This window comes from Tupaia chinensis, unplaced genomic scaffold (assembly GCF_000334495.1).
Source record: "Tupaia chinensis unplaced genomic scaffold, TupChi_1.0 Scaffold000294_5, whole genome shotgun sequence".
NCBI lineage: Eukaryota > Metazoa > Chordata > Mammalia > Scandentia > Tupaiidae > Tupaia > Tupaia belangeri.
This window is the reverse complement of record NW_006159782.1, coordinates 3,766,272-3,779,763: the sequence shown is the minus strand read 5'-3', so window position 1 is coordinate 3,779,763 and position 13,492 is coordinate 3,766,272. Positions and strand designations below refer to the sequence as shown.

The window sequence follows — 13,492 nt, the reverse complement described above, 5'->3', positions numbered from 1 at the left end:
AAGAAAGAAAGGAAGGAAGGAAGGAAGGAAGGAAGGAAGGAAGGAAGGAAGGAAGGAAAGAAATAAATAAAAAGTCAGCCCCCTGGAGACCAGCAGATGGTGTAACAGCTGTTGTCGCTGGATTCTCATGTAGTCGGCTGTGGTTCGAGTCCCGGACCTGGTGGTTTAAACTCACGCTGTGCGTGTGTGCGTGCATGCCTAAGATCCCAAGAGGAGAATGAATAAGGGATTGTGGCATGGTCATCCCCCGGGGAGTAATTTCTCGCTTTCTGTCTCTCTCTCTCTTTCTCTGTGCAAGAGCACATGCCCTATCACAAAAAAAAAATAAAAGAAAAAGAAAGAAAGAAAGAAAGAAAGAAAGAAAGAAAGAAAGAAAGAAAAAGAAAGAAAGAAAAAGCCCCCTATTCAAACAGCAAAATACAAATCCCAGTCTAAAGTCCCTCCCCAGAAACCCATTTCTAGGACCCTCCCTGCTTGGGAGTTCTGTTCTCTCTCTTTCTTAATAAACTCTGCTTCATACTCCTCTGTCTGCATCTCTAATTCTTCATGAGTACGGGACAAGAACCTGGACATCTCGCAGTCCTGAGTCTGGCACTGGTATTAGGCCTGTGCACTCCAACATCCTGTGTCACAGAGGGAAAAAGAGAGAGAGAAAGCGAGAAACACCCCGGCGGGGAGGCCAGGCCACAATCCCTTCTCCATTCTTTTTTTTTTGGAGAGGTTTTTCACTATAGGGCGCGTGCGCTCGCCAGACAGACAGAAACATAGAGACAGAAAGCGAGAAATCACCCCCCAGGGGGGATGGTCACGCCGCAATCCCTTCTCCTCCATTCTCCTCTTGGGATCTTGGGCACACACGCACACGCGCCCGGCGTGAGATTTAAGCCACCGGGTCCGAGACGCGAACCACGGTCGACTACGTGGGAGTCCAGCGACATAGCCATTATGCTAACTGCTGGTTCCTCCCTTCTCCATTCTTGTCTCGGAATTTGGGGCATGCACACACACATACCCAGCGTGTTTCTCAAGCCTCTAGGTCTGGGACTTGAACTGCAAAGTTGGCCATGTGGGACCCAGGTACTTTGCACACCACTGGCTGGCTGCTAAAAGAACATTTTCTTAGTCTGTTTTGTGCTGCTGTAACAGAATGCCAAGGACTGGGTATTTTTTATTTTTTCATCACCAGCATGTGAGCTAAGGAGAGAGAGAAAGAAACCCCACAGCAGGGTGTGGTCATGCCCTATCTTTTCCCTCCATCCTTCCTTCCCAACAGGATTTTGGGCACACACACGCATGCTCAGCTTGTTTTTCACGTGGCCAGGGTCAGGATTTGGACTGTGGTCGGCCATGCAGGATCCAGTTCCTAACACACAGCACTCGACCACTGCACTCCGGGCTTGGCCCCTGGGTGGTTTGTAATGAACGGGAATGTTTCGTCTCACAGTTCTAGAGGCTGGGAAGCACACGACAGAGGGGACAGAGGGGCTGGCATCGGGCAAGGAAATCTTCCACCTACGGTAGAGGCAGAGAGGGAGAGGGAGGGAACGAGAAGACGGCAGGAACTCACCCTTTGGCAAGGGTCCCTTGGTGAGGACATTCATCTGTTCACGAGGGCGAAACCCTCAGGACAGACTCACCTCTCCTGGCGCTGCTGTGGCAGGGCTACGTCTCCACACGTGCTCTCCAGGCGCACAGTCAGGCCACAGCTGTATTATGACCAGGTTTACTCCAAAAAGCAAGTATAATTCTATTCCAGGAAATTGATCAGCATAATCCATTACACAAGATTACAGAATCCAAAGAGATGCTAGAAAGACCTTTATAGGATTAGGGGCCGGCAGGTGGCGTGGTGGTTAAGGGCGCTGGACTCCCACATGGCCGACCATGGTTTGAGTCCAGGACCTGGCAGCTTGCTTTCTCACTTTCTCTCTCTTTTTCTCTCTCACACTTTCTCGCTCTGTTCCTCTCTGGTCAAATTTAAATAAATGAATAGATAAAGTTAAATAAAATCATTCTTAAAAATATTTTAAAATAAATAAAGAAATAAAAATTTAAAAAAGAACAAACTTTATAGGATTCGGTCATCATAAAAATACTAAGTAAAATAGAAGTTAAAAAAACAGAAATGAAAGCAAAAACCAAAACCAAAACCAAACCTGGCCCGCAGATGGCAAGGAGGTTAAGGCACTGGGCCCCACAGGGCTGGCTGTGTGGTTTGAGTCCTAGACCTGGTGGCTTGAGGATTACACCAGGCCCATGTGCACGTGTGCCCAAAGTCCTGAGAGGAGGACGGAGGAGGAGAAGGGATTGCGGCGTGGCCATCCCCGGGGGGGGCGGTGACTTCTCACTTTCTCTTTCTCTGCTCTAGTGAGCGCATGTGCCCTATGACAAAATCTACAGAACAAAACAGCACCCTGAAGTACAGGAAACACCTATCTGAGGACGGCGACCGTAAGTACTACCAACGGCAAAAATATTAAACCATTTCAGGCAAATCAGGAACATGACAGGGATAGGGCCTGCTCCCAACATTGCCTTGGAATTCTAATGAATGTTTAAAAAATTAATTTAATAGTGTAAATATTGGAAAAGAAAATATAAACTTTCTCCTGTCATTGTTGTTGACAATTTTATACTTTCTAAACCCAAGACACTCAACTTTCTTTAAAAGAAATAAGAGGGGGGACCAGCAGATGGCATAATGGCTGTGTCGCTGGACTCCCATGTAATTGACTGTGGTTCGAGTCCCAGACCCAGTGGCTTAAACTCACGTCGGGCATATGCCCAAGATCCCGAGAGGAGAGTGGAGGAGAAGGGATTGCGACGTGGCCATCCCCCCTGGGGGAGACTTTCTGTCTTTCTGACTCCCTTTGTCTTTCTGGCGAGTGCACCCGCCCTAGAGCAAAAAATTCTAAAAAATAAATAAATAAATAAATAAAAAATAAACAGTACTAACTCAACTGGCTAACTACTTGGACAAAAACTAAGTCTTATCAAATACTATATGCAAAAAATAAAATCTAAATGGATCAAAGACTTCAGTGTAAAAAGTTAAGATCTTAGAAGAAAACCCAGAAGACATTTACGAAAAATAGATTTTATTTTTTATTTATTTATTTTTTTGCCATAGGGCAAGTGTCCTCTCTGGAGAGACCGAGAGAAGGAAAGTGGAAAACCACCCCCTGGGGGAGGATGGCCACACCACAACCCCTTCTCCTCCATCTCCTCTCAGGATTCTGGACATGCATGCACATGCGCCTGGAGAGATTTTCAAACCGACAGGTCCAAGACTCAAACCACAGTTGACCATGTGGGAGTCCAGGGCCTTCGCCATGCCACCTGATGGCCCCTAGATGCCCCTTTAATTAAGACACAATCTAGAAAATCAAACAAATTGCGACTCGTGGAGGTTAAGGGCACAGACCTGGTGGCTTACCTTCTCTCTTTCTCTCTCTCTCCCCCGCCTCTCTCATTCTGTCCCTCTCTGGTGAAATTAAAATAAAGTTAAATTTTTTAAAAATTATTTTAAAAAAACAAATTATAAATCTATTTGGTTACATAAAATCTAAAGTGTATGAGAGAAGATAAATATATCGCTAATCAACCTGGATAATATAACAGACTTGCATAAATGCACACAGCAAAGAGATCCCACAATATACAAAGAGCACCCAAAAATCAACAAACACAACCAAGATGTGGGCAGAAGCACGATGAAGTCGCCATGGTCCGTTCAAATGGTCAAGAAAGCTATGAAAAGATGCTCAAATTGCCTTTAGTCAAGAAACAGAAGTTACAGTAAGAAATCACTTTCCACCTAACAGACTAACAAAACCCTAAAACGAGTCATAATGTGCTGTTGGCAAGCAGAAATGTAGACTGTCATGCTCTTTTTTGGAAAATAATTATATACACTTCAAAAAAATTTTAAGAGTCAGAGGGCACTTGTGCTTATCTAGAAAGAGACAAAGAGGCAGAGAAAGACAGGAGAGGGAGAAGGCACCCCTACAGAGCACGGTCACACTGCAATCGCCCCTTCTCCACCTCGCCATCGGTCGGGTTCTGGACACACATGCACACGACCTTAGCGTGTGTTTTTTTAAGCCACTGGGGCTGGGATTCAAACCACGGTGTCCACATGGGATCTAGCTTCCTTAACCACTAGGCTATGGGCTGGCCATATATGCAGATCAGCCGAAAAGTTATGATGTATTTGCTTCTGTTTTCCAAGACCATTCATTCATATAAAGAACAAAGGCCAATCAGAGATACATTGCCCATTTTGCTCAGTCATCTTCTGCCATCTTTCAGTGAGCTTCGTAATTCCTCATTCATAGGATTTGTCTTTATAGGCAGAAAACAAGGCGCTTACAGCCTCATCTGAATTGAACATTATACCACGCGAGGAGTTTTGCAGAGGGCAGAGTGAATGGAGTCTGACGGCTCAAGGGCAGGTGAGCCTGTGGGTGTGGTACCAATCCCATCCAAGCTGCTGGAATTTTGGCAGCTGAAGGAACCTGTGTGTGGTCTTGTGTGGTCACGATGGAACACAGCTCCTTCACGATCAGCGAGCTCTGCACGGCTGTGCATGATGGATTCGCTTACACTGTCCGGTTGCCTCACTCCTTGGCTCAAAAAACACACCTTTAACATCCCACCACACTGACAGCATCACCTTCCTCTGATGAGCGTCCGCTTTCAGTGTCATGTGAGGCGAGTCCCCACGGCAGGACGCGGACCACTCGCACAACCACCTTGTCGTGAACAATCTGCTTCTCAGCACCCACTGTCGGCCCCTTCAAAAAGGATCGTTCCCTCCCACATAATGAGTGTATCACAGATGTTTCTAGGCGCCGTCAAATGAACTTCTTTGAGCCCATGAGGAACCCGAATATCGAGCTTGTTTACGCATCCCCGCTTCTTCAGGTGGTCGTGAACACTTGAATGATGGATGTCCGGTGTTTCTGCAACCTCTGTGTCATGCAACGTGGCTTTGAGCGGATCAACACCTTTCTTTTGTCCTCAGCGACCTCCATGGGCCTCCCTCACCGAGGAGCATGGAGTGCCGTGACTGTCACTGGCACTGGCGTCCTTGCAGAGCGCTGTCTCCGTGAACCGTACGCAACTCTTCCCGAGCTCGACGCACGTTCATCCCTTTGCGGAAGTAAAACAGTACAACATGGCGAAAATGCACAGGTTGGTCTTTCGTCTTCGACTTGTTGTAAAACCCCCAAAACCTAACCACATTGCTTTTTTTTCCCCCTAGAATGAGGCTAGAACTGTCAGTTGTCAAATGACATAATGATAACATAGATGGGAATGCCTCTAGGACTTCCAAAGAACTAGCATTGTCTATTGCAAAAATGCCTCGGCTTTTCTGACGACCCGATATATACACACATGTATGTGTTTTATATATGCATTTACATACATATTTATACATATTGATCGATTGATTGTAGATGGTGAGTATACTGACGGGAGAGCGACAGACAGAAAGAGGACAGGACAAAGCACTCCCCCGTGGGGACGGTCACGCTTCAATCCCTTCTCCATCTCTCCCTCAGGCCAGGATTTTACGCACACACACCCACCACGTTTCTCAAGCCACTGGGTCCAGGACTTGAACCACACTGTTGGCCATGTAGGATCCAGCTCCCTTAACCAGCAGGCTACATGCTGGCCCAAATACTTCTCTTTCTTCTTCTTTTTTGTAAAGAATTATTTTATTTAACTTAATTAATTAATTTTTAATTTTGACCAGAAAGAGAGAGTGAGAGAGAGAGAGGAGAGAGAAAGTGAGAAAGCAAGTTGCCAGGTCCAGGACTCAAACTGAGGTTGGCCATGTGGGAGTCTGGTGCCTTAATCACCATGCCACCTGCCGGCCCCAATAATTTCTTTCTAAAGGGAGTTACCGAGGAGCTGCCAGTGAGTGACTAGGGCCAGACTGAACCTCCCATGCAGGGAACTGAGAGGCAGCACGACCACCCCTGCTGTTACCAGCTACCCTTTGCACATGCGTGTCATTCTGGACACACACACACACACACACACACACACACACACACACACACTGCCGTCTTCCTCCTCTCAGCCATCCCAGGCCCCCTCCACCACGCTGGCAGCATCTCTGCCGCTCTGCACCGATGACACTGGTGTCATCTGTGTCCAAGCAAGTGCGTGCGAACGCTGGGGTGAGCGTGTCTGGAGACAGAGGTTCAGGGGCTCCTTCTAGTGTCTCTCGTACTTTTGTGTATGCTTGAACTTTTTTATATTAAAACATTTTAAAAACCTAACTGCCAATCTGCTGCACCTGACGGTGGGCCTGCCAGCCCCAGACTGTGCTGCAGTCCTGACTCGACCCCCGGGGCTGCGGCAGGTATCCTTACAGCCTGACTTGGATGACTTGCCCCTTAAACTTAGAATGGCATGGTGGGTGGGGAACTAAACTCCCACGTGGCAGACCATGGTTCAAGCCCTAGACATGGCGTCTTGCTTTCTCACTTTTCCCCTCTGTCTTTCTCTGATACATGCTCTGTAGCTGATTGAAAAATAATAATAATAATAAGTGATAAAATGGTGTAGTGGTTACGTTGCTGGACTCCCACCTGGCTTGACCACAGTTAGAGTTCTGGACCTGGTGGCCTTAAACTCACACTGGGTGCATGTGTGTGCATACCCAAGATCCGGGGAGGAGAATGGAGGACAAGGGTCTGCAGCATCGCCAAGCCCCTGGGAGGCGATTTCTCACTTTTCCTCTCACTACTCCCCACAACTGGCACATGCGCCCTTAGGCAAAAATCTCTAAAAATATAAATAAATCTTTTTTTTTGGAGAGGTTTTATGCTATAGGGTACATGCACTCTCCAGAAAGACAGAGAGAATCAGACAGAAAGTGAGAAATCACACCCCAGGGGGGATGGCCACGCCACAATCCCTTCTCCTCCATTCTCCTCTCGGGATCTTAGGCACGCATGCACACACACCCGGCATGAGCTTAAACCACTGGGTCTGGGACTCAAACCATGGATAAATAATTATTAAAAAAACAAACAACAACAACAAAAACCAGGGGAACCAGCAGATGGTGTGGTGGTTAAAGCGCTGGACACTCCCACATGGTTTGAGTCCTGGACCTGGTGGCTTGCTTTCTCACTTTCCCTCTCTCTTGGTGTCTCTCTCTGGTCAAATTAAAATGAATGAATAAATATATTAAAAACAAACCCTCAGAAGGTAGACTGGCTCTCATCTTCCTTCCTTGTCAGACTGTTGGCTGTAGACACACCCTCTCCCCACCTCCATTTTAGCCATGGCCGGGATCCCCATCTTCACTCCTGCTTGGCAGGGGTTCTCTAAGATCAAGGAGAGCCCCTTAGCCTCCACATGGGTTCAGCTCAAAATGCAGGGGAGTCCACACTCTGGAGCACGTTCGCCATGAGGGATGAGTGGGACAGGAGCATGACAAATACCCCCGTCCCCGGTGTTCCAGAGAGTGGAAGGAGGACCTTGGATGCTTCTTAGAGCCCAGGTGGGATGACCCGGTCTGCAGGCATCAGCCCCAGTGACGCACCCCTCCCTGGCTGTCCTTCTTTCCCTCAGCCCGCTAGGACCGTCTCCCGCCCCGTCCCTGCTGAGGCCCTGCTCTCTCTAGGCTGTGACTGAATGCAATGCAATGCGCTCACAGCTCAGCAGGCTGCACTGACCCCAGAGCGGCTCCTTACTAGGCTGAGGGGAGGGTTGCCCCAGGCCTCTCTGTGGGGCTGATGGGTGGTCTCCCCTCCGGGTGCGTCTCCAGTCTTCTCAGGACACCTGTGTTCTGGACTCGGGCCTGCCCTCTTGGTCTTGGTAAAGTCCGTTTCCGAACTAGGCCATGCTGAGGTATTGGGCTTAGGACACCGCCAAGTGAATTTGGCAGGGACACCATACAGCCCCTCCCGGACACCCACATGAAGACAGGGCTAGGGGCCCCAGCCCTAGAAAGCAAGTCTTCAGGGTGGGATGTGGCACTGGACCCCCTCTGTAAGACTCACTTTCCAGAACAGTGTAACTAAAGTTGCTTAACCAGCTTGCAGATGTGCCAACCGCAGAGCGTACACATTCCCAGAAAGTTCCTGAACAAATGAAACCCCCAGACAGGTCGCTCTTGAGAAATGACTTCTCAGAATGGTGGCCAGTCACCGGCCCTTTGTTCCTTCTTACTTTCAGGTTCTCCTCCCACCTCAGGGCCTTTCTGAAGGGCTTGTCCTGAGCCTGTGCCTTTCTGTCAGACGAGGGCGAGGGCGGGAAGGCACAATTAATACCTAATAAGGGAACAATGACGTGTAGTACTCAGCCCAGGAGGAGCCGAGCGAGGTCTTGCGCACCAGGGAATGCCTGCCCAGCAGACACCCCATCTGGCAAGATGGCCATTCAAGTCTCGCTTTGCTGGATCTCGTGCCTCTGAAACATTCTGGGGAACTGGACAGGTGAGCTCGTTTCTCACACCCTCCCAGTCAGACAGCACCCAGGACCCCAGCGCTGGGGAGTGGGGTGTGGACAAGCTGCTGTGTGCAGCCTGACGCTCGCCGCAAACAGAAAAGACACGGAGAGGCACGGGGGGGGGGGGGGGGGGTGCGGCCATGCCCTGAATGGGTGTGGGCCCAGCGGAAAAGTCCAAGGGAAAAGGCAGGGTCAGGCGGCCACACCAACCTGAGCCGTGCTGGGAGGGCCGAAGGCATGTGCAGAGTTTGGAAATACACGCTTCTTTTTCATGTCTATTTCCTATCTTCTCCATGTTCACAGGACAGGGTCGAAGGAACCCTACTACCCAGTGCAGTGCACGCCCTGCTGGACCCCACCGTCGGATGCACAGCTGCAGCAGGCTGCTCGTGCTGGAGCGGGTCCTGGCTCATGTTCTTGCTGGTTTGTTTTGTTTTGTTGTTGTTTTTAAGAGATTTTTACTATAGGGCAGGCGTGCTTGCCAGAGAGACCGAGAGACGGAAAGTGAGAAATCACCCCCAGGGGGGATGGCCACGCCGCAACTCCTTCTCCTCCATTCTCCCACTTGGGATTTGGGGCACGCATGCACATGTGCCAGGTGAGAGTTTTAAGCCGCTGGGTCCAGAACTCGAGCCATGGTGGACTATGCAGGAATCTAGTGATGTAACCATTACGCCATCTGCTGGCCCCTCGTGCTCCTGCTCCGACCGCCTGTCTCCAGGTCCAGACGTGTGCACTGAGCTTGGCTGGCCAAACAGCGGTGAGTCAGCTCCACAACGGTCCTGGTTCCAAATCCAGCAGTGCAGAGGCCCGAGATGCCGACGCCCCCAGGTTCTGGGACAGAGTCCTCTTTGTTAGAGACAAGACAGAGACAGATCGGGCCTCAGAGGACACGTGCGGACCGCAAAGGAGGACCTCAGTGCACCCTCACAGTATGCTTGGAGGGCTCAGAAAGCCAACGGTTCGGCTCCTCACTATCAGGAACTGGCAGGACTGGAACCTGAGCCCAAGGGGCTGGCCCCCTTTCCTGAGCACAGCACGTCGGTTTCCCTGAGCTACAGGCTTCCCCGTCCCAGGACCCTACCATGCTCTGCAGATGTCTGATGGTGCTCCCCCATCAGAAGGAATGATCAAATGCCTGAGAACTTTTTTGAAATCATCTTTAATGTATTTTTAGTATTTTTTTGCCTCATTTACCAGATAAATCATCTAAATAAATAGATGCTATACAGTCTCTTACCAATATCAGTACAAAAATAAAACCGTGCTCTGCATCTGCTGTCTCTCCCAGCACACACTCACTCAGAAAAGGCATGTGCTCAGAGTCCACTCGTGCCCCACCCTCCCAAATACATTCAATGAGTCTGAACAAAGCTTGAAGCTCATTCTGTGCAAAGGAAGCGTTCTTGTGCTGAGACCTGGCAGCCACAGGGGCCACGCATAAAGCCAAAGCCCAACTGCCTCACAGGAGCGCAGCGCCTTCCCCTGGAGCAAGGCCAGGAAACCACCAACCAACGGGGGATTATCGCCCCCGGGAGCAACGCTGATCATGGAGCCCCGAGGCTTGGCCTTGGCCACGGCATCACAAGTGACTGCCGGGGGTGGAAGGACATTCTCTTCACCCCACCCTGCTGCAAAAGAACGAGTACCAGCCGGTCTCTACATTCAGATCGGGGAGGGGGCTGGGGGAAGAAGGCAGGTGGTCAATCACTTTCTAAGTTCTCCCCCCACCCCCAAGAGTACTGGCCTTCTGCGGGGGGTGTGGGGGTGGGAGTGGGAGATCACTGTCCACCTTGCCTGCCCTCACCCTAGACCGCTGCTGGGACATGCTCACAGGTGACCTCTATGAGGTCACGTGTCCTGGGGCGAGGGCAAGGTCCTAATAGCCACAGTCCTTTCCCCCAGGGGGCGGGCTCAGGGCAGCCCTTGCGCCCTGTGGCTGCCCTAAGCTGGGCGTCTGGGTCCACCCATCCCAGGCCGCATTCTGGGGCTGGCTGGCCCTCCCTGAGCTGCAGGTATCCCCGTCCCTGGACCCTACCAAGCTGAGTAAGCGAAATTTCGTCTGCAGCTGCGGGCAGGGAACCAGCTGCCTCACACACACAGAAGCCCCCGGGCACCACAACCGCACCAGCGGCACAAACAACTTTGCGAAAGTGCCCAGGAAGCAGGAAGAGGCCCCAGGCTCCGGGGGTAGGGACTGTGACTCCCACCAGACACTGCTAGACATAGCCACGTGCCCGGCTGGAGAAAGAGCCCAACTGCCCCTTCACCTCCACTGGGAGCCCCCGGCCCAGAGCCACCCCCACTCCCTGGTCGCTCCCCGCCCCACGGGTCCCACAGCTGAACCTCCGCCCCGTCCTTTTCCTGGCCCGCCCCGGTCCTCGAGGTCCGAGTCCCTGGGCTGGGGTGAACCACGTCACCCCAGAGGGGACCGCCCCCAATGGAAGCACTGAATTGACCCTGGACACTAAGAACTAAGGAAGAAGGGGAGAGAAAGACTCAGGGATCTGGAAATCTTGCCTACGCAGCACCCCGACCGATAAAGGGTGCGGGCTGTCTTTGGTGTGGGAACTAGGGAAGATGGAGTCTGGCTGAAGAACCCCATCCTTGCCTCAGCAGAGAAGTTGCTGCCTTCCCAAGGACACAGCCCAGTTGGGGACGGCCAGGGCAGGCAGGCAGGTTTCAAACTCCTCGGCCACACCCCACTCTACATTATCACCACCCTGACTCCGGGTGGTGAAGGGCGGCGTGCAGCACCCCTGCTCCCCTGAGCTCTCCCACCCCCATTCTGGCTTCTTCCCCCACAGAGCTGGGATGGAGGGAGAAGTTCCCCTCACTGGCAGGGAAGCAGTGTTGGGGAACCTCTGTGCAAAGGCGAACACGCCCTTATTTTGGCAGAACGGCCCCTCACAGGGTGTGGGGCTTGTGCACGCCCGATCCTGAGGGGACTGGCAGAGGTCCCCCTCCACAAGAAAGCAAGGCCAGCCCCGGCTGTGGTGTTAGGTTGGGTAGGGAGGGCACAGGATGGGCGGGAGGGCTTCAGGAGTGGAGGCCGCCCTGAGACGTGGTGGGGCACTCCCTCCTTGCTGCCGCTGCCCACGCCCGTACCCACACGGGGGCTGGCTGGTCGGCGGGCACAGAAGAGGGGGATCGGAGGGGCTGCAGTCACCTGAGTCAGAACAGAGCGGGAACCCCTCTGGGGAGGAAGGACAGGGCCCACATCTGAGAGCCTGCACTGAGGCACTGGCACAACTTTGCAGACACATGCATGTGCGTCTGGCTAGGTGCAGCCACAGACCACTGGGCACGCCTGGCGTGTTGGGCACGCCGGGTATGTCAGGAGCACAGACGGTGGCCGGAGCTGGCCCTCCACTGACAGCTGTGAGCACACACAGGACAGGTCCTAGCGTGCAATGTGCATGCAGGGTAGGGTGAGTGGGGAGCCCCGGCCAGTGCTGTGCTGTGAACCACCCGTGTTCACCTGCTCGGGGTCTAAATGAAGTGTGCAAGGCCCACGCGGACATGTCTGGAGACACGTGCACACATCTGCAGGGCGACGCATGCACACCTGTGCGGCTGGGTGTGCCCGTGAGCCTTCCCTCCCAGGCCAGACCACGAGGGAGCTCTGAGCAGGAGGGCCCCAGCCAACAGCCTGCTCTCCAGGAGGGGCAGAGGCCTCACCCCTTCCTCCTGCCCCTTGTCCCTGACCCTGTCACTTTGGTCGAAGCCAGCCTCCACATCCCACCACGAAGCTGGAGTGGAAAGTTCAAAATAAAGACCCAATCAAAAACAAAACGCAAAGGAAAGAGGAAAAGCCACCAGAAAGTCTGGGTGGGTCTTGGGGCAGGCGTGGCCTTCCGAGCTCGCTTAACTCCTGGAAGCAGCTGCCGTGTCTCCAGGGGAGAACTGCAGAAGGCATCCAGGGCAGGGCAGCCCTGTCCCCACTCTGCCTTGGACAGGGTGGCCCAGCCGGCAGAAGAAAGACCAGCTTCCACGCCCCGGCCCCCAAGCCTCCGGTAAGCATCCCTCGTGGAGAAGGGGGCACGGTAGGGGAGAGAGCGGGGTCGCCCCCTTCTGTTCAGTATCTTTAAGATAATTTCCCGCCCTTGACCCTCCCCATCTCTGAAAGTCCCCGTCCCAAGCCCAGAAGAAAGCAGTGTAAGAGTAAAAACATGGTGATTCAGAACTTCCCACTGCGGTCTCGGAAGAAGCCCTCAGCGGCCTGGGCCTCGCGGAAGGTGACGGTGATGGAGTTGGCGGTGATGTCGGTCACGGTCACCTCACTCGGGGGGAGCGTGGGTGTCCACGGAGGGGGCCCATCGGCCAGGTCTGCATCTGCTGTAGTCATGGACAGAGACAGAGACGGGGACAGGGACAGCATTGGCAACCCAGCAGAAAGGGGGGTGGGGGCGGCATGCAGACCACCCCGCCCGGCCCCCACAGCGGGTCCTCCTCTGGCCAGCTCGGGGGCTGGCTCGTGGCCGGGCACACGAGAGGAGCCACGTCGTGCATCAGCCCTGCTCAGGCAAGAGCCCATCTGGAACTGACGCCATCGAGAGCCCCGAGTCCCAACCTGACTACCCCACAGGCTGTGTGGCCTTAACGGCACCACCGGCCCTCTCTGGACCCAGCTCGGCAGGCCCTGCCGTCCCACGGGGGCCTGCTCGGCTCTGAGGCTCTCTGGCCAGGAACACCTACCCTCCTCTTCAGGGGTCTGCTCAGTGGGCTCCCACTCGCCGGCCGCCTGCAGGGCGTCTGGGGCCGGAGACTCCTGCAGGAAGAGCTCCCGTCGATGGCTGTGACTCTCCAGGTTGGGCCCGCGGGGCGGGAACTTCTTGCGTGAGAGTCGCAGGTACTTGTGGGCCTTGCGTGGCTTGCGGAGCGGGAAGGGCAGGGTGGGCACCAAGGGGCCCTTGTCCACCAGCTCGGGCGCCCCTGCCTTGACCACCCCCTCGGGGCTCCCGCTGGCGAGTGGGCGAGCCAGGGAGAAGCAGAGCTTCTCCTTCCCCGCGGC

General features: G+C 53.3%; 1 protein-coding gene across 11 annotated transcripts in view; it reads right to left on the bottom strand.

Moving 5' to 3' along the window:
• Positions 1-12,377: 12,377 nt before the first annotated feature.
• Positions 12,378-13,492, bottom strand: part of CBX7 (chromobox 7) — a gene marked incomplete at its 5' end in the record, with an annotated part of 16,886 nt that continues 15,771 nt past the window's right edge. For 2 of the 11 annotated variants that reach the window (XM_006150771.3, XM_014588710.2), the window contains 2 exon segments: positions 12,378-12,816; positions 13,177-13,222. In XM_006150771.3, coding sequence (XP_006150833.2) covers positions 12,659-12,816; positions 13,177-13,222 — 204 coding nt within the window. 11 annotated transcript variants of the gene reach the window in all.